The sequence below is a fragment of the Quercus suber genome, unplaced genomic scaffold (assembly GCF_002906115.3).
Source record: "Quercus suber isolate HL8 unplaced genomic scaffold, Cork oak 2.0 scaffold_299, whole genome shotgun sequence".
Taxonomy (NCBI): domain Eukaryota; kingdom Viridiplantae; phylum Streptophyta; class Magnoliopsida; order Fagales; family Fagaceae; genus Quercus; species Quercus suber.
Window position 1 is genome coordinate 308,693 of NW_027069755.1, and position 23,550 is coordinate 332,242.

The 23,550-nt window shown below is 34.0% G+C and overlaps 3 protein-coding genes and 1 pseudogene across 3 annotated transcripts; all 4 read right to left on the reverse strand.

Annotated features, from left to right (window-relative positions):
• Nucleotides 1–3: 3 nt before the first annotated feature.
• On the reverse strand, nt 4–1,012 carry LOC136071290 (germin-like protein subfamily 1 member 7; the record flags this gene model as incomplete). The annotated part of the gene is made up of 2 exons (XM_065782378.1): nt 819–1,012; nt 4–527 (listed from the first exon to the last, which is right to left on the reverse strand). Coding segments are annotated over exons 1-2 (651 nt in total), but the record flags the coding sequence as incomplete, so codon positions are not given.
• Nucleotides 1,013–7,781: 6,769 nt separating this feature from the next.
• Nucleotides 7,782–9,715, reverse strand: LOC112009947 (germin-like protein subfamily 1 member 7). The gene is given in 4 exon segments (XM_024042302.2): nt 7,782–8,408; nt 8,678–8,697; nt 8,699–9,460; nt 9,611–9,715. Coding segments are annotated over 3 exon segments (645 nt in total). The 5' UTR covers nt 8,788–9,460; nt 9,611–9,715; the 3' UTR covers nt 7,782–7,872.
• A 9,007-nt stretch (nt 9,716–18,722) lies between these two features.
• Nucleotides 18,723–19,374, reverse strand: LOC112009949 (germin-like protein subfamily 1 member 16; annotated as a pseudogene).
• A 129-nt stretch (nt 19,375–19,503) lies between these two features.
• Nucleotides 19,504–20,644, reverse strand: LOC112009945 (germin-like protein subfamily 1 member 7). The gene is made up of 2 exons (XM_024042299.2): nt 20,440–20,644; nt 19,504–20,179 (listed from the first exon to the last, which is right to left on the reverse strand). Exons 1-2 carry the CDS (start codon nt 20,564–20,566, stop codon nt 19,647–19,649), a joined length of 660 nt encoding a protein of 219 aa, XP_023898067.1. The 5' UTR covers nt 20,567–20,644; the 3' UTR covers nt 19,504–19,646.
• Nucleotides 20,645–23,550: the final 2,906 nt, after the last annotated feature.

Here is a 23,550-nt window from a genome sequence, read left to right on the forward strand (position 1 = left end):
TTTCTGAAGATAATCAACTACATTCTTGTCCAATTGGAAGGCCTTGGCAAGAACATCAGGATTGATTGGAGGATTAGATCCAAAGACCGCATTTGCTATGGTGATCAACCCAGGATTTTGACTGCTAAGACCAGCAAAGGCAACAGCATTGCTCTGCCCTATGTTGAATTGGAAGTGAATGAGACCAATTGGGAAGACAAAGACATCTCCCTTGTTTAGAACTTTGGTGAAGAGTTTGTTTGGGTTGGATGTGACAAATCCAACCAAGAGAGTACCCTCCATGACTACCAAAAGTTCAGTGCCACGAGGGTGAGTGTGAGGAGGATTTAGGCCATATGGGGCGAAGTCGAGACGAGCCAAAGATATACCTAAAGTGTTAAGACCAGGTAATTTATCAACATTCACAAGATTGACACTTGATCCAAGTTTACTTGCAGCTGTGTTTCCAGGAATATTGAGTCCGGGAAAGAAAAAATCATTGGCTGTGACAGTTGATGGGTCCTTGCAAAATTTTCCATTCACAAATACTGCAGAGAGAAAAGTTTGTTATTGTCACAAATAAGAAAGTTCTGTAACAGTGGACAATAGCATGTCTTGTAGGCAAAAAAAAAAAGAACAAAAAAAATCTAATGTAGATGATATAACGTAGGTGATGATAATAATTTCATTAATGTGTTGAACTTCTTGAAAATGATCTTGAAAGAACGTAGGTGATTACGACACTACTACGTTCTGCTAATAATGAGCGGGCATGTAGATTTCCAGCTCGTCAAAAAATAAATAAATAAATAAAAAAGTAGGAGGGACCATGTACATACCAGCAGAATCGGTGTTGTTAATTGCGACACAAAAGTCTTGCAAAGGACTAGGGTCATAAGCTGAAACAAGGGTGGTTGCCAAAGCCAAAATGGCCACAGTAAAAAGGTAAGGAACACCTTTCATCATATTTGAGGTTATGCTATCTCTATCTTGTGGTATAACTAGTACTCTGCGTATTCTTGCTTGGGTGAGGGATGGTAACAAAGCATATGAGGATATGTCTACTTATAGAGAGGAGTCAGTGAACATGTCATACTTTTCACAAACAGTGCATATAAGACTTGGTAATACTTCAACTGTTCTTAATTTCTTATTTTAATGCCGGTCAAAAAAACAAAAAAAAATCTTCATTAATGGCTGAACCATTCTTTAACGACTACTACCCTGTACACATTTGAAAAGCAATCAAATTGGACCACTTCAATGCCATTGTGCAGCTTTGGTGTTGCTTTGGCTGAACCACAAATTAACCTTACGTTCTTAGTATATTTAACATTTAAATAATTGAAGAACCCATGCATATATCTTGACTCTTTGCTCGTTAGGGAATGTTTAATTGTTAACGGTGTGACCCATATAATTAAGTATGCTTTTTTTGAACTAAACTTATTGACCTCATCTTATCTGGTGGGTACTAATTACTAAATATGTTTTAGTTGTTTTTTATATTTAGGCTTTATTTGGATTGGCGTTTGCATCCAAGGAGTTTGCGTTTTTCACTTTTTTTTTTTTTTTTTTTTTTTTACCAACGCCTCTTGCACTGTTCATGAAACATAAACAGTACATTAAGGCAAATGAACAGTATTTTTTGTGTGAACAGTAACCGAAAATTACTTTTTTATTTTTTTTAGCTTTCAGCAAAATAGGTAATATCCAAACGCACAGTTAATGGTTTTCTAAAAGCAATAACTACCGTGGCAATTGTTTCAATTTAATGGGCAAAATTCAATCTCCGTCATCCATTTTTTAAATTCTAAGCAATAACAGAACATATAAAAGCACAAAACTATTGATTAAAGCTAAACTTTATGTTTCACCTGAGGCTTTGTTATAAATCGATTTTTTTCTGTCATTGAACTGAGAGAAAACGCTTTTTTTAGATTGAGAATAGGGGAAAAAAGTAGAAAGCTTCCTTCCTAGACTCGCTCTTGATCTTTGAGACCAACGACTTGCCTCTTCTCAAAATCATCACCTTCTTCATCACTGGACCGGTCTTCGCCACTCTCCAATTGTTTGCAGAGCTCGACCTCCTTGAGACCGACAACACCACCGTGGTGACATACCTCTTCTTCTCCTGCCGGACCACCAGATTCCAGCTAGATCTAGTGTTAGAATAGTTAAAAGTTAGGGTAGCTGATGGGCTGCAATCCCTTACAATTAAATAATCTTTGCTACACATAAGTTCATTGAAAGTTGTTTTAACTTCTAATATAAGTGGACATCTTTGTTTTCCTTTTTGATCTCTCAAAAGGAGTTCCTCCACTATCTTCATGGTTATTTTTATTGTTTTATATGGTTTTAGTTGTAGTGAGCCAATGACTATTGGATTTATTTGGATTTATTCTTCAGCGGAAGCCGGCACAAATCCTACAATTCGAAAGATTTGAAATTTGAAGTTGTGGGTTCTCTTGCAGTTGCAATTCAGGAAAAAGAAGGGGAAAAAAAAAGAATTTTTAGTTTTAATGCCATTTGTTTGGATTGTTAAATTGGACAAATGTCAAAATTTTGAATAGGGAACCTAAAGTACAGTACCTTAAATTGGACAAATGTCAAAATTTTAAGTAGGGATGTCACGCCTTGAACCCAAAAGGTTCCAAAGCATGAGAAAACATCTCAAAAGTACCAGTAGATTTTTCCCTTTTGAACAATACAATCCAAATAAATCATATCAAGTACCAACATCAGGAATTATCATAATAATTCCATAAAATATTCTCCCAAAGTAAGTAAGAGCTCTATGCAACATGGTTATTTTTCAAAAATCCCATTAAAAAGGTACTTACCTTACAACCCACAAAAGCCCTAATTCTCCAAGCTCCAAAGTAAATTAGCTAGAACCTAAACATTACCAAGAAAATCTATCACAATAAGCATAAAGCTTGAAACTGTATCTAGCCACAAATTAGGAATTGCCAAATAAGCACTTTGCTTAGGCAAGCCTTGTATTTAACCTCACAAATAAAGTGTTTCACTTCCAAAGTTTCTCAACAATTTCATTACAAGGCATAGACTCCAATTTATCATCATGTCATTCAAATCATCTCCTTTACCATAAGAGATCCTAGCACTTCATGAATTTCTTCCACCATATATAAATACCATTTTCAAGAGACCCATGAAACAACATATATAACAATACCCACTATTACAAACCCCACAAGAAAGTCCTCAACTAGCTCCAAATAAACAATAAAAATTAAATTCATCAACTATTTCACATTAGAAAGTCAAAACACCCAAATCTTCACCACTTAGATAACCACCATTGCAAAACTATAAACCCACTCATCAAATCATTCCACAAACACAAAACCCATACATATAAACACATGAATATCACTTCTAAAGCTCATAACTCACATGGATATCATTATCAAAGCTTAGATTAAAGGACCTCAAGCAAAAGCATATAAACCCACCAAAAGATAAGGAATTTTTACCACAAATAAATGAGATGAGTGAGCCTTACCTTTTTCCTATCGAGTTTTCCAATGATACTTGCCAGAAAATGATGGTGGAGGTGGTGCTATGGAGTGGGTACTGTGGAAGAGGATGAGAGAGTGATAGAGAGGAGAGTTTGTTGTATGGAGAAAAAATGAAAAAAATAATAAGAAAGAAGCAGGTGAGTGGCCAACCAAGAGAGTGATGATATTTGTGAGATGTGTGGTTGAGGGAAGTGAGGTAGGTGGGGTCACACGTGTGGTCCTTAAAATATCTGACTCCCTTCCCCCCTCCCTTTTTTTCTTTACTCTTGAATTGAGCTGGGGCGTTACAAGGGATCCTGTAAGGTTGAAATTTATCAAACATCTTGTTGGCTTTATTTCGTGCCAATTTGCTTGTAATTTAAGCAATTAGTAACCCTGTATTTAGGTGGGATCATTGTAAGGGTAGTGTGTGAGAAGATGTGAAGAAAAGCTCAAGTATGTGCAAGAAGGCAGAGTTTCGCGGCTAGGACTCACGGCTAACTCGCGGCTTGCAAGCCGCCAAATGCTGGCACGTGAGATGTACACAGGGAAGCTGAAGGGTCGCGCCAGCTGTCGCACTATAGGACAAAAGTTCCAGGCTGGCCAGGAAGTTACGTCGCGACTTGAACTCGCAACTTGGACAAGCCGCGAAGTCAAGTCGCCAATCAACCCTATTTGGCAAAAACTGACTATTCGTATTTTAAACACACACCACTATATATAGACCCTTATACCCACTAAATTAACAGAGCTTACAGAGAGAAAAATTGAGAGAGAAACCCTAGAGAAAAACAAGATTGCCTCATCTCCAATCTTCACTAAGAGACTCCTCAAATTCCTCTACTCTCTTCCTCTCCATTGATACATCTTTGAGAGGTTATTGACCAAATCTTTTTCTCACCACACCCACGTCTATGAGGAGGTCTTTTGGTGCTAAGGGAAGCAATTTGGAAAGGACCAATGGTTATTGGTTGATGCTATGGACTATAGCGGAATCCAGTAAGCTAGAAAAGAAAAAAGTTCGGCGTAACCTCGTTGGAGTAAGAAGCTTGGAGGGCTTAAGTACTTTGGTAGATTAGGCTTAGAGGGTCTTTTGCTGTTCATGTACCCCAACTACATTTTCTAGTGGATTATTGACCTCTTAGAGGGCGGCGAAGAGGTTTTATGCTGAGGGCTTCAGTTTCTTCTTCAATAACGAAAACAAATTATTTTATTTTTTTTATAATAATTATTTTATTTGAACTATTCTACCCCTACTAGTCTGTACACATTAGAAAAGCAATCAAATTGGACCACTTCAATACCATTGTGCAGTTTTCGTGTTTCACAAATTATCCTTACGTTGAAATAATTGGTTTATCAAAAAAAAAAAAAAAACATTGAAATAATTGAAGCACCCATTACCCATGCATATATCTTGACTTTGTCCTCATTAGGGAATGTTTAAGATATAGTCAACGGTGTGACCCATATAATTAAGTATATATACTTGGGTTGAAATAATCTTATTGGTTTTCTAGAACCAATAACTTCGAAGGCATCTGACTACCGAGGCATGTGGTATATTATTCTTGTCGGTCTCTTTTTGTTGTTCTCACTTCATGCTATGGTGTTCTATCTATGATGTAATTTTTTTTGTATTTTTTGACTCGTGATATGTAATTCTTAATAGTGTTTGGTCCATACCATAGTTAACTCATAGTTTTTACAATTCATGCATGGCAAGATTTCTTACATCGAAACGCTTTTTGAAATTATTGTATGAGAAGTAAAGTTAAAAATATTGTACAAAAAAACAAAACCAAAAAAAAAAAAAAGTAGACATTAACCACAATGAATTCAAAAATATAACTATATGAAATTCTTCTCTATGTCATACCCAAGAGTTTTGTAGTTCAAGACATCTAGAGTTTAAATTTCTCTCTCTCGTTGTAGCTATTCAGTTTTATTTATTTTTATATTTTATTTTTGTTGGTTCTAGTTAGTTTTACTGATAAAATGTCTTTTGTATTTAAATAAGAAATTTGAGATTTGATCTTCGCCTACACCAATTCTACTTTACTCCTCCTTCCACCTCAATCCAAATGGACCATTATATAATATAATCATGCGTGGTAGAAACGTGAAGTATATAATGCTTTTTCATAATGATTTGTTCAACTTTCAACCTTTTTTTTTAAGTAGCTTTCAATTCAATTAAACAATTAGTGTAGTATATACAAAATAAAAAGGGGAAATTAGTTAAAAATTGATGAGGGTATTTAATCTCACAGAATTTACCATGTTTCATTTTAGATCTAAAGCTTTTAATTTAATCAATTAAAGACCAAAAGTTTTTAATTATTTCAATTTAATGGGCCAAATTCAATCTCCGTTATCCATTTTTGAAATTCTAAGCAATAACAGAACATATAAAAGCACAAAACTATTGATTAAAGCTAAACTTTATGTTTCACCCGAGGCTTTGTTATAAATTGATTTTTTTCTATCATTGAACAGAGAGAAAACGCTTTGTTTAGTTTGAGAAAATTTCGTTTAGAGGGAGAATAATATTGCTAGAATATCAAAATCGATTAAAATAAAACAGAAAATAAATAAATTTCAACAATTTTCAATTTTTTACTACTCTATTACTATCTAGAATAACTTAAATGAATAACAAGGATGGACAAGGGGATTCAAATTGAAGAAAAAAAGTGCTCTATAAGATTGGAACTTTAATTGACATAATTAGAAACTTAAATCTTGTTAGGATCAATAGATTGACTGTTGGCAAACTATGAATGAAGCTTTGAATCTTGTACAGTTATGATGTGTTTTTTTTAATTCCAAGATAGGGACCCAAAATCAGTTGTAGGAAAAGAAATTTTTGGAATGTCGACACCAAGCATGATATCCTTTTGATCAATTGAGAGAAGCTCGAATGAAAGCACTAGAGTAGTCAGTCGATCAAGAATTGCAAAATCAGTTTTTTTGTTATGTGTTTTATTTTAAGTCAACTATAGACGTAGGTTTTCATGACCCTAATTAAAGAGCCTATATAAAGAACCAGACTTTTCATAAAGTTGTAGCGGTAGAAACCCTGAGGTATTCAAAGAGAAAACCCCGGCCTCTACCTATTCAAACCACGAGTTCAGAAGCAAAGAGAGAACAATCAAATGCGGTGTGTTGTTGCAATAGTGTATATCAAGTCTGAAGCCACAAAGCCTACATAGTCAACTTGTTCCGAAGAATCTTCAAGTTGGTACTTGAAGTCGCCGACTGGATTGTTCGTGTGAAGGAATTCAAAATAAAAGAGTCTAATCAAGTTCAAGCTACATGTGGTGACATGAGTAAGTTACTAATGATGGTAGCAATCAGGAACATGGGTTTATTTCAATTAATTGTAAGTTTTTCAGTTCTATTACTAGATTTCTTCTTAGGGTTTTGGAACTTTCACCTTTGGAATAATTTTTCCATCGATTTTCCATTGCGTCACCATATGATGTGCTGTTTGTTTGTTTATTGTTTTCCAAATGATCTATGTTACTACTATGGTAACTAACCTAGAAATCAATATGACTTCAAAACTAGTTAATTCAACAAGTAGATTAGTTTTGCGGTAAAATCAATCAAGGGTCTAAATTTTCCAAACATTCCTAATTTGAAACAGGATAAAACTTTAAGACTTTTGTGTAATTTGACAAATAATCATATTGAACCGCTTAAGTATTACATTTCTCACCAAGAGCTTTGTGGCTCAATTGGTAGTCACCTTCTAGTGTTTCTAGCAAAAACATCTAGGGTTCGAATCTCTCCACCCATACGGCCAAATTATCCAAAATAAAAGATAAAAAAGTATTATGTTTCTCAACTTCTTCCCCTAATTACCTATAGGACATTTTTCCAACATAGATTAGTGTTACTGAGCCCACAATTTGGAAATCGTTTTTTTTTTTTTTTTTAATTTTTATACAAGATAGAAATTCTACTCTAACCTAATCTAAGTATATAAATGTGTGAAGCTTTCTCTTGGAAACTTGAACTCTGGCTCTTGCCCCTCACACCCCACAAGCACCTATACTTGTGGAGTAACCATCGCACCAAGGGTATGCAGTCGTTGGCCATCTATTTTTAATATAAACTTTGTATTCGGTGCTTGTGATTTCAATCGTTGTGGATCCAACATGTACTCAAGATTTAGTAATGCACTAATTGCACTGCATTTACTTGGACACCATGACACATAAAAAAATCATATGAAAATTTTATTTGATAATAATTATTTTTAAGGCATAACATATAAGGAATCATGGCATACTTTGTTCAAACTCTGCTTTGTAATGGATCATCATTCCCATTACAAATATTTTTACTAATTGAGGTTTGACTAGAATTGTTTCTGAAGATAATCAACTACATTCGTGTCCAATTGGAAGGCCTTGGCAAGAACATCGGGATTGATTGGAGGATTAGATCCAAAAACTGCATTTGCTATGGTGATCAACCCAGGATTTTGACTGCTGAGACCAGCAAATGCAGCTGCATTGGTTTGTCCTATGTTGAATTGGAAGTGAATGAGACCAATTGGGAATACAAAGACATCTCCCTTATTTAGAACTTTGGTAAAGAGTTTGTTTGGGTTGGATGTGACAAATCCAACCAATAGAGTACCCTCCATAACTACCAAAAGTTCAGTGCCACGTGGGTGAATGTGGGGAGGATTCAGGCCATATGGTGCAAAGTCAAGGCGAGCCAAAGATATGCCTAGAGTGTTGAGGCCTGGTAATTTATTGACGTTCACAAGATTGACACTTGATCCGAGTTTACTTGCAGTTGTGTTTCCTAGAATATTGAGTCCGGGAAAGAAAAAATCGTTGGCTGTGACAGTTGCTGGGTCCTTGCAAAATTTTCCATTCACAAATACTACACAAAGAAAAGTTCGTTATTGTCACAAAGTAGACAGTTTTGTAACAATGGACAATAACATGTCATGTAGGAGGAAAAAAAAATCTAATGTAGATGATATAACGTAGGTGATGATAATAATTTCATTAATGTGTAGAACTTCACTATAATGATCTCGAAAGAACGTAGGTGACAATAACATTACTACGTACTGCTAATAATGAGGGAGCATATAGATTTGCAGTTCATCAAAATAAAAATTAAAAAAGGAGAGAGCATGTGCATACCAGCAGAATCGGTGTTGTTAGACACAAAAGTCTTGCAGTGGACTAGGGTCATAAGCTGAAACAAGGGTGGTTGCCAAAGCCAAAACGGCCACAATTACAACTTTCATCATATTTTTTTGATGTTCTTTCTTATTGTGTAGTATTTTTCTTGCTTGGATGTGGAATGGGGATATAGCATATGGGGAATATATCTATTTATAGAGAGGGGTCAGTGAAGGAGCATATAGGACTTGGTAATTCTTCAACTGCTCTCAATTTCCTGTTTAGTGGATGAACCTTTCTTTAAACACTGATAGTCTGTACACAATTAGAAAAGAAATCAAATTGGACCACTTCAATGCCATTGTGCAGTTTTCGTGTTGCTTTTTCCAAGCCACAAATTAACCTTACGCTCATAGTATATTTAAAATTGAAATGATTGAAGGACCAATGGTATATGTGCCCGTTTGGTTGGGCGTTTTGAGCCCACTTTTACCAAATATGCGCATTTGCAAAATGCTGAGAAGTTATTTGCGTTTTGGGCCAAGGCAAAAAATGGTCCGGGAATGCGCAACAAATATGCAGCAACAGAGGTCCATAAACAAAATGAAACGCGCATTTTTATCCGTTAGCTCTTGCTGTTCACCAAATTACCCTTGCAGATGTATACCTCAGTTCTCACGCTTTCCCTTTTATTTCTCTCTTCTCTTCTCTTCTCTGCTCTGCCGTCAAGCACTGAGCTCTCTCACTCTCACGCTCATCTCTTCTCTGCCCTCTCCATGGTAAGTCATCCATGAACCCGGTCTACCACCACAATCAACAAAATCAACAAAACCCATTTCAAACCCAACTCAAAATCAAACCCAAAATCCATAGAAAATCAACTCAAAATTAAACCATTAATTAAAAACGCATAACCCAAACCCAAAATCAAAATCAAATAAAAATACAAACCCAATGTTTCAATCATCTTCATCTTCATCATCATCATCATCATCTTCTCTGGAGGAAGTGAAAGAGCAGCTTTCGAATTGTCAAAAAAAAAAAAAAAAAAAAAAAAAAAAGAAGAAAGGGGAAATGTTATCACAATATTTGTATAATATTTTCACAATAAATTTTAAAAGGTAGGTTATTATTAGCTAATATTAGTGAGAAAAAAATAATTTTTTTAGAAAGAGAAAAAAATAATTTTAATAGTACGTTAAAATTAAAATCTGTATTAATTTTTATCACAATATTTTTACAATAAATTTTAAATGGTAGGTTATTATTAGCTAATATTGGTGAGAAAAAAATAATTTTTTTAGAAAGAGAAAAAAATAATTTTAATAGTATGTTAAAATTAAAATCAGTATCAATTATCACAATAATTTTACAATATTTTCACAATAAATTTTAAGTGGTAGGTTATTATTAGCTAATATTGATGAGAAAAAATTAATTTTTTTAGAAAGAGAAAAATTGATTTAAGTATATGAAGTAGTTGATTTAAGTATGAAATAAACTCACATAAAAAAATAAAAAAAAAATAAAAAAGTATCAAATAAACTCCCTTATATATACATTGTCCTTTTTGGTAATTTATCCCTTAAACTGCCACTTTTATAAGTGCTAGCCAAACACTCAGCTTTTTCAAAAAGCACTTTTTAACAGCTTTTACCAAATACTTAGCTTTTTGAAACTCCACTTTTTCATTATGCACTTTTTGAAAACTCCACTTTTTGAAAACTCCACTTTTTCATTATGCACTTTTACAAAAAGCTGAACCAAACTCACCCTATATCTTGACTCTGTCCTCATTAGGAAATGTCTAATAGTCAACGGTGTGGCCCATATAATTAAGTATGCTTGGGTTGAACAAATCTTTTTGACCTCATCTTATCTGGTGCATAAGCTAGCAATTTTTTATTTTATTTTACATGTATATAATCTTATTATATCATTTAAGTTTTATATATCGTACCCAAGACTTTTATAGTTCAACTGATATTTTTTAGCGTTTTTCTTGGAGACATCTAGAGTTCAAATTCTCTCTCTCTCTCTCTCTCTCTCTCTCTCTCTCTCTCTCTCTTCGAATAAAAGATTTAGGATTCGATCCTCATCTACACCAAAAATCAATTGGTGTTTTAATCTGATGATAAAGAGTACTATATCTTTGTGTTATGTTGCTAAATGGACTATAAATAACTTCACAGTTTCCACTACAAATTTATATCAAATTTTCCATTATCTCAATAGGTAAGTTCATTTCATTTATAGCTCAAGTGCTTTAGTCTCGATTCCTGCCTACACCAAAAACCAGTTGATGTTTTAGTTTGATAATAAAGAGCAATCATCTGGAGCTAACCTACAACAGTCGGTTGAAACTCTAAAAAATAAAAATTTAAAATTTAAAAAAAAATGAAAAAAGTTGTCCATGACATAAATATACCATATCTTTGTGTTCTCTATACGATTATATATTCTGTTTCTGTGTTGCATAAATGGACTATAAGTAACTCCATAGTCTCCACAACAAATTGATATCAAATTTTCCATTATCCCAACAGGTAAGCTCATTTCATATATAGCTCAAGGTTTTTTCCTGAGTCATCTACCATCAATTGATATGAAAGCATCAATAAAGCTTGAATTTAGCCGCAACTTATTTGGTTGCCATGGATAACCTGCAGCAATATGATAAACTTTCTCCATTACTATCACATAATCATGCGTGGTAGAAACGTGAAGGATATAATGCTTTTTCATAATGAATTGTTGAACTTTTAACTTATTGTTTTTTAAGAAGCCTTCAATTCAGTTGAATAATTAGTATAGTACATACAAAATAATAAGGGAAAATTAGATAAAAATCTTGCTGAGCATATAAAAGCACGAAACTATCACATAATCAATTTAAGGGGCCATACACAATCTCCATCCTTCTGAGCAATAACAGAGCATATAAGAGCATGAAACTATTGATTAAAGTTAAACTCTATGTTTCACCTAAAGCTTGCTTATAAATCTGAACGGTTTTAGACCCCTTAGAACACAACCAGATTGGTTAGCCTACATTAATTAGCCAAGTTGTTACTTAATCAAATTATGCAATTCTAGGTTAAAGCAATCAAATAATCATATCAAGATATAAAGCAACGAAAAATAAATGAACACAAGATATGATGACCCAGGAAACCATACGGTAAAAACCTGGGGAGGATTTGGCCTAGCTATCCTCAAGGTAAAAAGCATATCCACTAGAAAGAATCGAAGTTCAAACAAAAGGACTACAAGCTCCCCATTTGACTTCCTAATGCTACCCACCAGTAGAACTTACTAACACGACCACGTGCAAGCTCCGAATCCACGGACTCCTTCTTTCTTTGGCCTTTGCAAAACACAAACACCCACGTCTGTGACTTTGAGATCCCACTCAAAGGTTTATCAACACAAACTCTCCTATTTGTGACTCCAAGACCACCCTTGAAGGTTTAGATCATTAACACCTTTGATGACTAAAGAAGGCAACAACTTCTACAACACCGGATCTTGAGATTCTTCAAGGAATAGCAACGGTAGAAAACATAAGAGAGCTTTTGGGTACAAAACCCTAAAAATTCAAAGAGGCACAAGAGGCACTCTAATCTCTCTAAAAAGCTCTAAAAACCCTACCTAGGGTTAGCTTATGATGTCCTTTAAATACTGGAAAAAACGGCTCGCGATTTGGGCTTCAAACGAATAAGTTATGGCCTTTTTACGTTTGCTGATTTTCTTGATACGCGATTTTCGATCAATCGAAAATTAGATTGGATCGATCGAACCAACCAGCTTGTAACTCATTTTTTTTTATCCTGAACTTGAAGTTTTTGTCTTGGGCTTCAATGTAGACCATTCTAAACTAATGAGACTTAGTTTTTGTCATGTTTTGTCATGGTTTGCCAACATTACAAACCCAAAACATAACAATCTCCCCCTTTGGCAATCCGTGACAAAACACACATACAACATAATGCCCATATACAATAAAATGCCCAAATACATCACACATCTCAATCTAAGACTCCTAACCTAGAAGTTGCAAGAAGAGGTAGAAGGTCTTGATCAGAATGTACCTGTCTTTCCTGAAACACTCAACAAACACATCACCGCATGTGTGGAAAGAAAGACATATAAACAATAATATCAAACAGAATATTAAAAAAATTATAACTCTCCCCCTAAGTTAGATACATCAAAATGATTTTATATTCTCCCCCTAAACAAAACAAATCTATGTCTCCCCCTTTTTTTGTCACGTATTGACAAAGACTACCTAATCAGAAGGTAGACAGAAAACATACGCAATAGAGTTAGAGAAAATAGAGACAACTCCCCCTATGAAGAGCAACAACTCCCCCTAAGAACCACAAAGGTTTAAAAAAATTTCTCCCCCTAAAAAAAATAGGAAAAACAAAACAAGTTTTGGGAAAAATAGTTTTGGGGAAAAATAAAAGGGGTGGGGAAAATAAAGACACACAAACCAAAGTTAAAAACTAAGGTGAGGATACACATGAAGAAAAATATTCTCTCTTTCAATAGAATGTAAACATGGCACTATGTGACCCATAAACAGTTGCATGAGTAGAGAAAATATTTGCACATTGATTATCCATCATATCTCTTAAGAAAAATATTTTCTACAATTCACACATAAAAATAGCATATACTAGAAAGTACGTAACTCAAAAATTAATCAATCAATTTTTAGATCAAGTTGAGTACCCAATTTAGCAAAGTGTATGCATGCTATGTATGAAAACAATGAGAGATATGACTGCAAAACTGCAAGATGGATACAGAAATCAATGCAATGCATGTGAATCCTAAACACAAACCAATGGCAGACTGCAAGTTAGCACAAAAATCAATAGAATAAAATTCTATATGATGCATGAAACAAGTAAAATGCTATGATGCATGAACTAATGCAGTAGAATTAAGTTCAATTGAGATCAAATTGACAAAATTGGCTTGAGCATAGAGTTTCTATCAAAAAACCCCAAAATTGAAAACCACTTGTTGAAATTTTTAAACAAATTGATGAATTGAGCATTACAAAACACAACACATAGATTATAATGCTTAATTACATCAATTCAACAAGCCAATTTCATCAAATTCTACCCAATTTAACAAAAGCCCCAATTCGGGTACATTCAAGCTCTAGAATTTTCAATTTCTCAAACTTTAAACACAACTTGCTTTAAGATCAAGGAATCTTTTAATCTTGGATGGCCACAACAAGATCACACACAATAAAATGTACCAAGTTTAACAAAGAGTAACTTGTGTAGTGTGTGCAACTAGCAAAAGCTTGAGATACATGTGAGGTGATATGTGAATAGCAATTAATCACAAAGTCTACACAATTCATCACATAGAATTTAAAAGAGACTATCACCTAAAGAGTTACATCCTATAACTCCCACATCTCCTAGAACAAAAGCTTGCAATCATGTAAGTTTTTTGCATTTTTGCCTCTTATTTGTATGAAATGGCATTCAGCCTAATAGTACACACCGGTTTGAATTAAGTGAATTGGCATCAAGCCTAATAGTACACACCAGTTTTAATTAAATTTGAGGCTATACCTTATGTTCTTTTTGTGCATGTGCTACACTTTCTCGAGCACAAAATCTTGTGATATGCACTAAGGTGTTCATGATTGGCTAGTGAACAGTGGTGAGATGGTTATTTATGCCTTTCTCAAAAGGATCAAGTCCGACAGTCAAATAACATGTGACTTCAAGATTAAGACAAAGTGATAAACACCATAAACATCTTTCCCACACAACATGCACTGCAAAACTTCAACTAGTAAAGTGCAATAAATAAACTCATCAAAGCTAAACAAGGTACATAAACATGTTATGTAAAGATAAGGTGGCCAACCTTGATTTCAAATCCATGATGTGAAATACAAAACACAAAAATCTTTTTGGTCTAAAAAATTTTATGACCAAAAACAAAAAGCACACATTATGCTAAAAATGAACAATGCAAATGCAATGCATGACAATGTTTAACTAAGTTATAGAAGGTACACAAACAAGAAATATCAATTTCTTAATTAACCCATGAGTGCATGTACAAACTAGTACATACTCACACAAAATCAGAAATAGCTTAGCATACTATTCAAGTTTCTCCACAATGTCAAGCATGTTTTAAATCAAGAGAGAGATATCATAACCCATGTAATCCTCAAAACAAATAAAACAAGACTAAAAATAAAATATTTTTGTCTTTTTGAAATTTTTCAATGTTTTTGGATTTTTTTTTTTTTTAATAAAACAACCTAAAAAAAAAAACAACCAAAAACAAAAACAAAACATGTCCACAAATAATTGAAAGAATTAAATTAAGGACAAGTTAGCAACACTCACCTTGGAGAATCTTTTCTCACCCATCTAGCACAAGTCTTTGGCTTTGTAGGTGAAAATCCATGTGAAGTAGAGTGTATTTGAGGGATTACACTAATCTTCTGAGAGAGACTAAAATCCTGCAAATTCCTTTCACAAGCCAACAAGCTCAAATTTTTCAAAAGAATATGAAACAATTTATATGGACTTATGGCAGGAGAAATATCATCACATATCCTAGATTGAAACACAGAATGCTTAAATTTCAATTTATGACAATTAGGACAAATGTGATCAGAGATACTACAAAAGTGACAAACAGGAACAAATTTAGGAACATCAGTATTCCTAACAACAAGTCTAGTCTCAGATTTAGGTTTTTGCCTCAACAAAGAACAATTTGGTCTAATATGACCAACAACACCACAAAGGTGACAGGTAGACACAAAAACAGATTTATTATACTCTCTAAAAGTAGGTTTAGACATAGGTTTAGAAACTTCAGCGTCTACATCAGAACTTTTACCTTTTTCTAACCTAGCAAAATAAGCATTTTCTTTATTATTCCTCTTAAAAGGAGGGATACAAACTTTCTCAGTTTTAGGCTTAAGAGAAACAGAAACACTTCTGTTATCATCAACAGGCTTGGTACTAGTCAAATTTTCAATTTTAGTTTTAGATTCAACTAACTCTTGTTCCAAGCTTTTCATCTTCTCATCTTGAGAGGAAATTTGATTTCTCAAAAATTCATTCTTTTTATTAGACTCATCTAATCTCACAATCAAATCCTCTTTTTCAAGATTAGCCAATTTTAACTCTTCTTTAAATTTCTTAACAATTTTCAAAGATTTAGATAATTTCTTATGAAGAGTTTCAAAAGCATCAAAAAAATCAACAGAAACAATATTGTCCTTTTTATTCAAACCATCACAGGCATCAATAAAATCAGCAAAAGCATGAGCAGAAACATGATCAGAAAGACAATTCAAATTATCCATGACAACAGGGGTCAAAGAACAGCTCTTAGATCAAAAGATCTAAAACAGAAGAGCTACCTGCTCTAATACCACTTGAACGGTTTTAGACCCCTTAGAACACAACCAGATTGGTTAGCCTAGATTAATTAACCAAGTTGTTATTTAGTCAAATTATGCAATTCTAGGTTAAAGCAATCAAATAATCATATCAAGATATAAAGCAGCGGAAAATAAATGAACACAAGATATGATGACCCAGGAAACCACACGGTAAAAACCTGGGGAGGATTTGACCTAGCTATCCTCAAGGTAAAAAGCATATCCACTAGAAAGAATCGAAGTTCAAACAAAAGGACTACAAGCTCCCCGCTTGACTTCCTAATGCTACCCACCAGTAGAACTTACTGACATGACCACGTGCAAGCTCCGAATCCACGGACTCCTTCTTTCTTTGGCCTTTGCAAAACACAAACACCCACGTCTGTGACTTTGAGATCCCACTCAAAGGTTTATCAACACAAACTCTCCTGTTTGTGACTCCAAGACCACCCTTGAAGGTTTAGATCATCAACACCTTTGATGACTAGAGAAGGCAACAACTTCTACAACACCGGATCTTGAGATTCTTCAAGGAATAGCACCGGTAGAAAACATAAGAGAGCTTTTGGGTACAAAACCCTAAAAATTCAAAGAGACACAAGAGGAACTCTAATCTCTCTAAAAAGATCTAAAAACCCTACCTAGGGTTAGCTTATGATGTCCTTTAAATACTGGAAAAAACGGCTCGCGATTTGGGCTTCAAACGAATAAGTTATGGCCTTTTTACGTTTGCTAATTTTCCTGATACGCGATTTTCGATCAATCGAAAATTAGATTGGATCGATCGATCCAACCAGCTTGTAACTCATTTGTTTTTATCCTGAACTTGAAGTTTTTGTCTTGGGCTTCAATGTAGACCATTCTAAACTAATGAGACTTAGTTTTTGTCATGTTTTGTCATGGTTTGCCAACATTACAAACTCAAAACCTAACAAAATCAATTTTGTCTATCATTGAACAGAGAGAAAACACTTTGTTTAGATTGAAAAATTCTTTTTTAAAGGGAGAACATGATTGCCAGTATATAAAAAAATAATTAAAATTAAACAAAAAAGAAAAACTATCAATAGTTTTCAAATTTTATTATCTAGAACTAGTCATAGATCACGCAGTTCTTGGGAATATATAATTATTTTGTAATTTTAATATAATGTATAATTTTTTCTCTTAAATATGTTGAAAAGGATTTGTTCTTCCTAAAAATTAAACAACTTCTATTCGGTCCAGTTTGCTCTATTTCAGTCTCATTCAGTCCAATTAAGTCTACTTCAGTCTCATTTGGTCCACTCAGACAATTTATGTTCCCTTCGGTTCATTTTGAACTAATTGGGCCTTAAATTGATACTTTTTGTAAGTTGCCTTTTTAAGTTTAGCTCAAAATACTTTTTTCTTTATTTTTTAATTTGGCCATATAGTAAAATTGAAATAAAAATTCTATCTATTTTTAATACAATTTTTGTCAGTTTTATTAGGTGCTTGTGATTTCAATCATTGTGGATCCAACATAGATTCAAGATTTAGTAATGCACTAATTGCTCAGCATTTGCTTTGACGCCATGACACATAAATAAATAACTAAATAAAATCATAAGACAACTTTATATGATAATAATTATTTTTATGGCATTACATATAAGGAATCAATTAGGTAAACTTTATTCAAGGTTAATGGGTCAGCCGATGCAGAGGTGCTCAAATTTGCTGCGGTGGCTGTAGGTGATGAACTCGTTAGCTATGATCAGAGGCAATCTTGCAGCCTTGCATGTTGCGGGCTAGTTGATGACATCGCTAAGAAGGTTGTGACATTTCAAAATTTTGGGTTGTGGATTTTGGTATATCATGGCCTGGTCAAGATCAAATTTGACTGAAAAAGAACAGTTTAGAAAGAGGAAAGAGCAAAAGCAAGATTTTAACATGACAACTTTACTATCAAACTCTTGTATTAACAAGATCAAAAGTAGGGTTTATATACTAGAGAACTACTCTAGGTTAGGCCTAGACCAACTCACGATTAGTTTGTTTTTTCTACAAGCACATGAACCTACAATGGTTTGGGCATCTTGGACCGTGTATTTTTAACAATATTTGAGAAATTCTTATTTTACATTGTCTGGTACAATATAAATTTACATTGCAGAGATACAAAAAGTGGCAAATGTTGTACACATATGCAAAAAAGTATACAATATTTACAAATTTTAGTAAATGTGTACAATATTTGCCACTTTTTGTGTGTTTACAATGTAAATTTACGTTGTAAGTACAATATAAACATATAAAGTTCCACAATATTTAACCCCTTAAGTATTATGTTTTTCTCCCTTGTATAATTCTTTTCATGTTACCTCGGCATGAACACATAGTGTTGTAGAAGCCCAATACTCTTACTATTGCAACACTCAAAAATGTTGCTTCAATGGAATGATTGACATAGAATAGGTGCTACTTAATTGCTCTGCCTTTCCTATGAGACAATGACTCTGCCTTTCCTATTTGATAATAATTATTTCTATGGCATTACATCAAGGGAAACAGTGTAAACTTTATTCAAACTACATATTGGTTTATAATTTCTATTACAAATATTTTTTCCAAATTGTGGTTGACTTAGAATTCCTTTTGAAGATAATCAACTAAATTCTTGCCCAATTGGAAGGCCTTGGCAAGAACACCAAGATTGATTGGAGGATTAGATCCAAAGATCGTGTTTGCTATTGTGATCAACCTAGGATATTGACTATTAAGACCAGCAAAGGTAATAGCATTGGTTTGCCCTATGTTGAATTGGAAGTGAATGAGACCAATTGGGAATACAAAGACGTCGAACTTTGGTGAAGAGTTTGTTTGGGTTTGATGTGACAAATCCAACCAAGAGAGCTCCCTCCATGACTTCCAAAAGCTCAATGCCACGAGGGTAAGTGTGAGGAGGATTTATGTCATATGGTGCAAGGTCAAGAGAGATATACCTAGAGTGTTGACACCTGGCAATTAATCAACGTTCACAAGATTGACACTTGATCATAGTTTAATTGCAACTGTATTTCAAGGAATATCAAGTCCGGGAAACAAAAAATCGTTGGCTATGATAGTTGTTGGGTCCTTGCGAAATTTTCTATTCACAAATACTACTCAAAGAAAAGTTTGTTATTGTCACAAATAAGACAATTTTATAACAACGGACAATACGGACAATAGCATGTCATGTAGGGAAAAAGTATTACTTCTTTCTCTAATTACCTGTAGGGATGTTTTCCAACATAGATAAGTGCTACTGAGCCCACAATTTGGCCATATTGTAAAACTGAAAGAAAAATTCTATCTTTAATACAATTTTTGTCAGTTTAGTAACGCACTAATTGCTCTGCATTTGCTTGGACACCATGGCACATAAAAAAATCATAAGGCAATTTTATTTGATAATAATTATTTTTATGGCATTACATATAAAGAATCAAGGAAAACTTTATTCAAACTCTGCTTTGTAATGGTTCATCATTCCTATTACATTTATTTTTCCAAATTGTGGTTTGATTAGAATTGTTTCTGGAGATAATCAACTACATTCTTGTCAACTTGGAAGGCTTTGATGAGAACATCAGGATTGATGGGAGGATTAGATCCAAAGACAGTGTTTGCAATGGTGATCACCCCAGGATTTTGGCTATTGAGACCGGCAAAAGCAATAGCATTGGTCTGCCCTATGTTGAATTGGAAGTGAATGAGACCAATTGGGAATGCAAAGACGTCTCCCTTGTTTAGAACTTTGGTGAAGAGTTTGTTTGGGTTAGATGTGACAAATCCAACTAAGAGAGTACCCTCTACAACTACTAAAATCTCAGAGGCACGAGGGTGAGTGTGTGGAGGATCCAAGCCATATGGTGCAAAGTCAAGACGAGCTAAAGATATGCCTAGAGTGTTCAAACCTGGTAGCATATCGACATTCACAAGAGTGACATTGAATCCGACTTTATTTGCAGTGTTTGCAAGAGTATTGAGTCCAGAGAAGAAAAAATCATCAGCTGTGACAGCTGCTGGATCCTTACAAAATTTTCCATTCACAAATACTACAAAAAGAAAAGTTTCTCATGGTCAGAAAAAAATAAATAAATAAATAAGAAACTTTTGTAACAATGGACAATAACAAGTCAACTAAAAAAAAAAAAAAAATCTGATGTAGATGACGATACAACCATAAGGCATGTTTTTATTAATTTTTTTTTTTAATTGAAGGTATAATTTCATTAATGTGTACAATTTCTAATGATTTTCAAATGAACGTGATGACAATTACTACTACTGCTAATAATAATGAGTATGTACATACCAGCAGAATTGGTGTTGTTGATTCCGACACAAAAGTCTTGCAGAGGGCTAGGGTCATAGGCAGAAACAAGGGAGGATGCCAAAGCCAAAAGGGCCACAGTTATGAGGTAAGTAACACCTTTAATCATGTTTGAGGTTTTGTTATCTCTATCTTCTGAGTATTCTTTGCTTGGATGAGGGATGAGAATTTAGCATATGTGGAAATGTCTATTTATAGAGAGGAGTCAGTGAACCGGTCCATGTTTTTCACAAAAAAAAAAAAAAAAAAAAAAAAAAAAAAAAAAAAGGAAGATGCATATCAATTATTTGAATTATATCATTTTTTTAGTTTATGGGGTGAACCATTCTTGCTTGGTAGTTCTTAAACCTTTTTCAATTTTTAATTTATGAAGTGAACCATTCTTTAACCATGTCTGCACGTATTTAAAAACCAATGAAACCTGACCACTTCAATGCTATTGTATAGTTTTAATACTGTTTTGTGGCCAACCCAATAATGCGCCTTACATATGTTGATGGTATATTTAAAAATGAAATGACTGAAGCTTCCATGCATGTTGACTGTGTCCTCATTGCAATGCGTGGCGTAAACTCTTTAAGTCGAATGTTTTAAACTTATTATCTTATTTTCTTATCTTGCATCGTTTTATTGACTTTATCTTGATTGATGGGTTCTAAATACTTCTCATTGGTTTAGTTAGATTTTTAATGTTTTTATATTGTTGACGTTTACCTTTTTTTGTTCTCTCTTTATGTTGACCCTATATTTTTGGTGCTTTTCGTTTAAAATCGAAGATTTTTAACAGAATATTACAGACGAATTCTCATTGCTTACATCGTGCAAAATAATTTTTTGAAAGAGATAGAAAGTGATATTTGTTGGACAAGAACAAAATTCCAGGATTAATCTATGATCTAGATGTAAAGTAAACAAGAAGTACTGAATGACACAACCATGTTTGATGTTACGTGTTAGGGAATTCCCGTAGAGAATATATTCCAATTTCTTTTACCGACAAATTAAAATATCAGAACAACCTTATTATGACTGCGGATTTCCGAGCATTTATCTTTCTGTGAAAGGATCAGCCATTTTCAACTTCTGTGGCAAACACCGCAAGGAAGAGCTGGCATTTAAGAGTTGGGATCAACGTTAAATAGTTAGATTCGGAAATAGTATCAAATGTTCAAAAATTATCAAGTAATTTTGCATGTCAAAAAACAAATGCAAATCTTTCTTACAATAAATTAAATTAATAACGTACTTAACACACAAAACTTTCACTTTTACGGTGTTTAAGAGAAGTGTTTGGTAGATAGTATTTTTTGAGTCCCACATTGTTCTAAGGAGTAAGATCATTTATTTTTTTATAAACAATTTTAAGTCACCATTGATATGCTAAAAAAGTGGGCTTAATGAGGACTAGGGTTTTATCTATATCACATTCATGTGTGCCATCCCATAGCATCTCGCACATGTGAGGTCCATGTGGTGATTAAAGAGATTATCTATGTATAATTTTAACCACGTGACTTTTTTTTTTATGAGAATAAATTGGGCTTGGAGCTGGCATAAAACCAATGTTTTACACCAGCCAATGAGACCACGCCACATCATTATTTCAATAAAAGCCAAAAACACCTTACTGCAATCAATAACACTCTTAAATCCCAATTCACAAACGCTAATCAGACCAAAATGAAAAATCTCCTTTGCAACTCTGCTTCCTCTTGCCCGAACCTCTACCCCACCACACAATAACGCACGCTACCACACAAGTCACCAGATTCGTTTATGGAGCTTGTAAACATGCCAGAGCTACCATGAGCATGGTTTCACGATTCCAAGGTTTGTTTTTCATGATTTGCCCTTTTTCCCAATTTGGATTTCAAATTATTAATGGTTTGGATTTTTTTTTTTTTTTTTTGGGACGTTAATAACTTGATTTGTTGTGGGTTTTTCTGTATTTTGGTATCTTGAGCGATAGAGAAGCGATAACTACACAACAAAGATAGTGGAATGGATGAAGCTCCAAAAGCGAATGCGGGTCTATGAACTGGGTTCTTTCATCTTTGCCACCATTTTTGTTGGTTTTTGTTGGAAACATAGCCCTAGTGGACCACAGGTGGAACTAGCATGGTCTTGGTGGGGACAACATTCGTGTGTTGTGTAGAGATTTGCATCCTTGTCCAGTGAGTCTCTTGCATTGGAGTGGGAAAGGCAAGGCAAGGGCTCGACTCAATGCTTACCGGCCTTGCCCTTTGGATGTGGTGCGGGCACCTTACAATCTGTTACAAACTCAGTTCGCTCAAGTCTTAGAAATGGTACAATTTTTTTTTTTTTTTTTTTTACCTTGAGATCAAGAAACCATGCTCACTGTGGCTCCAGACACTAGTTTTAAAAGAACTGAAGAAGTGAATAAAACAAGAAGGAAAGTACTTCAAAAAGCCAAGACACATTGGCAGATTTGATTTTTACATGATTGGAATTTTTTTTTTTTTTTAATTTGCAAAGAAATACTCGTTTTATTGGAATAATGACATGGCGTGGTTTCATTGGTTGGCGTAAAACACTGATTTTACGCCAGCTCCAGACACAATTTACTCTCTTTTTTAATTAGTCATACGACATGTTTAAATAATACACATAAATAATCCAATAAATTGCAACATAATGGGTTGAACTAAGGTCTAGTTGCAGTTGTGGCAAAATATAGGATAGGAGCGTCCACAGGTCGGGTTGGGCGCGCAGGTGAAGGACAATATTTTTAACCAACCCGCCAATAGCCTATCGGGATAATTCTAATCCTCTACCAGCCCATCAATCTATAAATTCGACAAGTCGGTTAAAAATCTTAATGGTTTCAACTTGACAATTTGAGTAGGTTGGATGGGTTGGCAAACTCAGTTGACTAAATGAAATTATTTCAATAAAATTGGATATTTGTTTGCTCACTCAAATAAAATTGTTTTAAAAAAAAACACTGCAAATTATTTTATTAAAAATAATAACAAGTACTACATTGTTTTTTTATGAGAATGACTTAAAATAAAAAGAAACATGACAAAGTATATCTATATATACGGGCAGGTAGGCGGGTCATGGGTTTTT

Bases quoted from the DNA above. Each gene is read 5' to 3' on its own strand.
- LOC112009945 (XM_024042299.2), bottom strand. From the start codon at position 20,566: ATGATTAAAGGTGTTACTTACCTCATAACTGTGGCCCTTTTGGCTTTG. The intron at 20,180-20,439 runs GTATGTACATAC...TTCTTTTTGTAG, and splicing joins CAACAACACCAATTCTGCTG to TATTTGTGAATGGAAAATTT.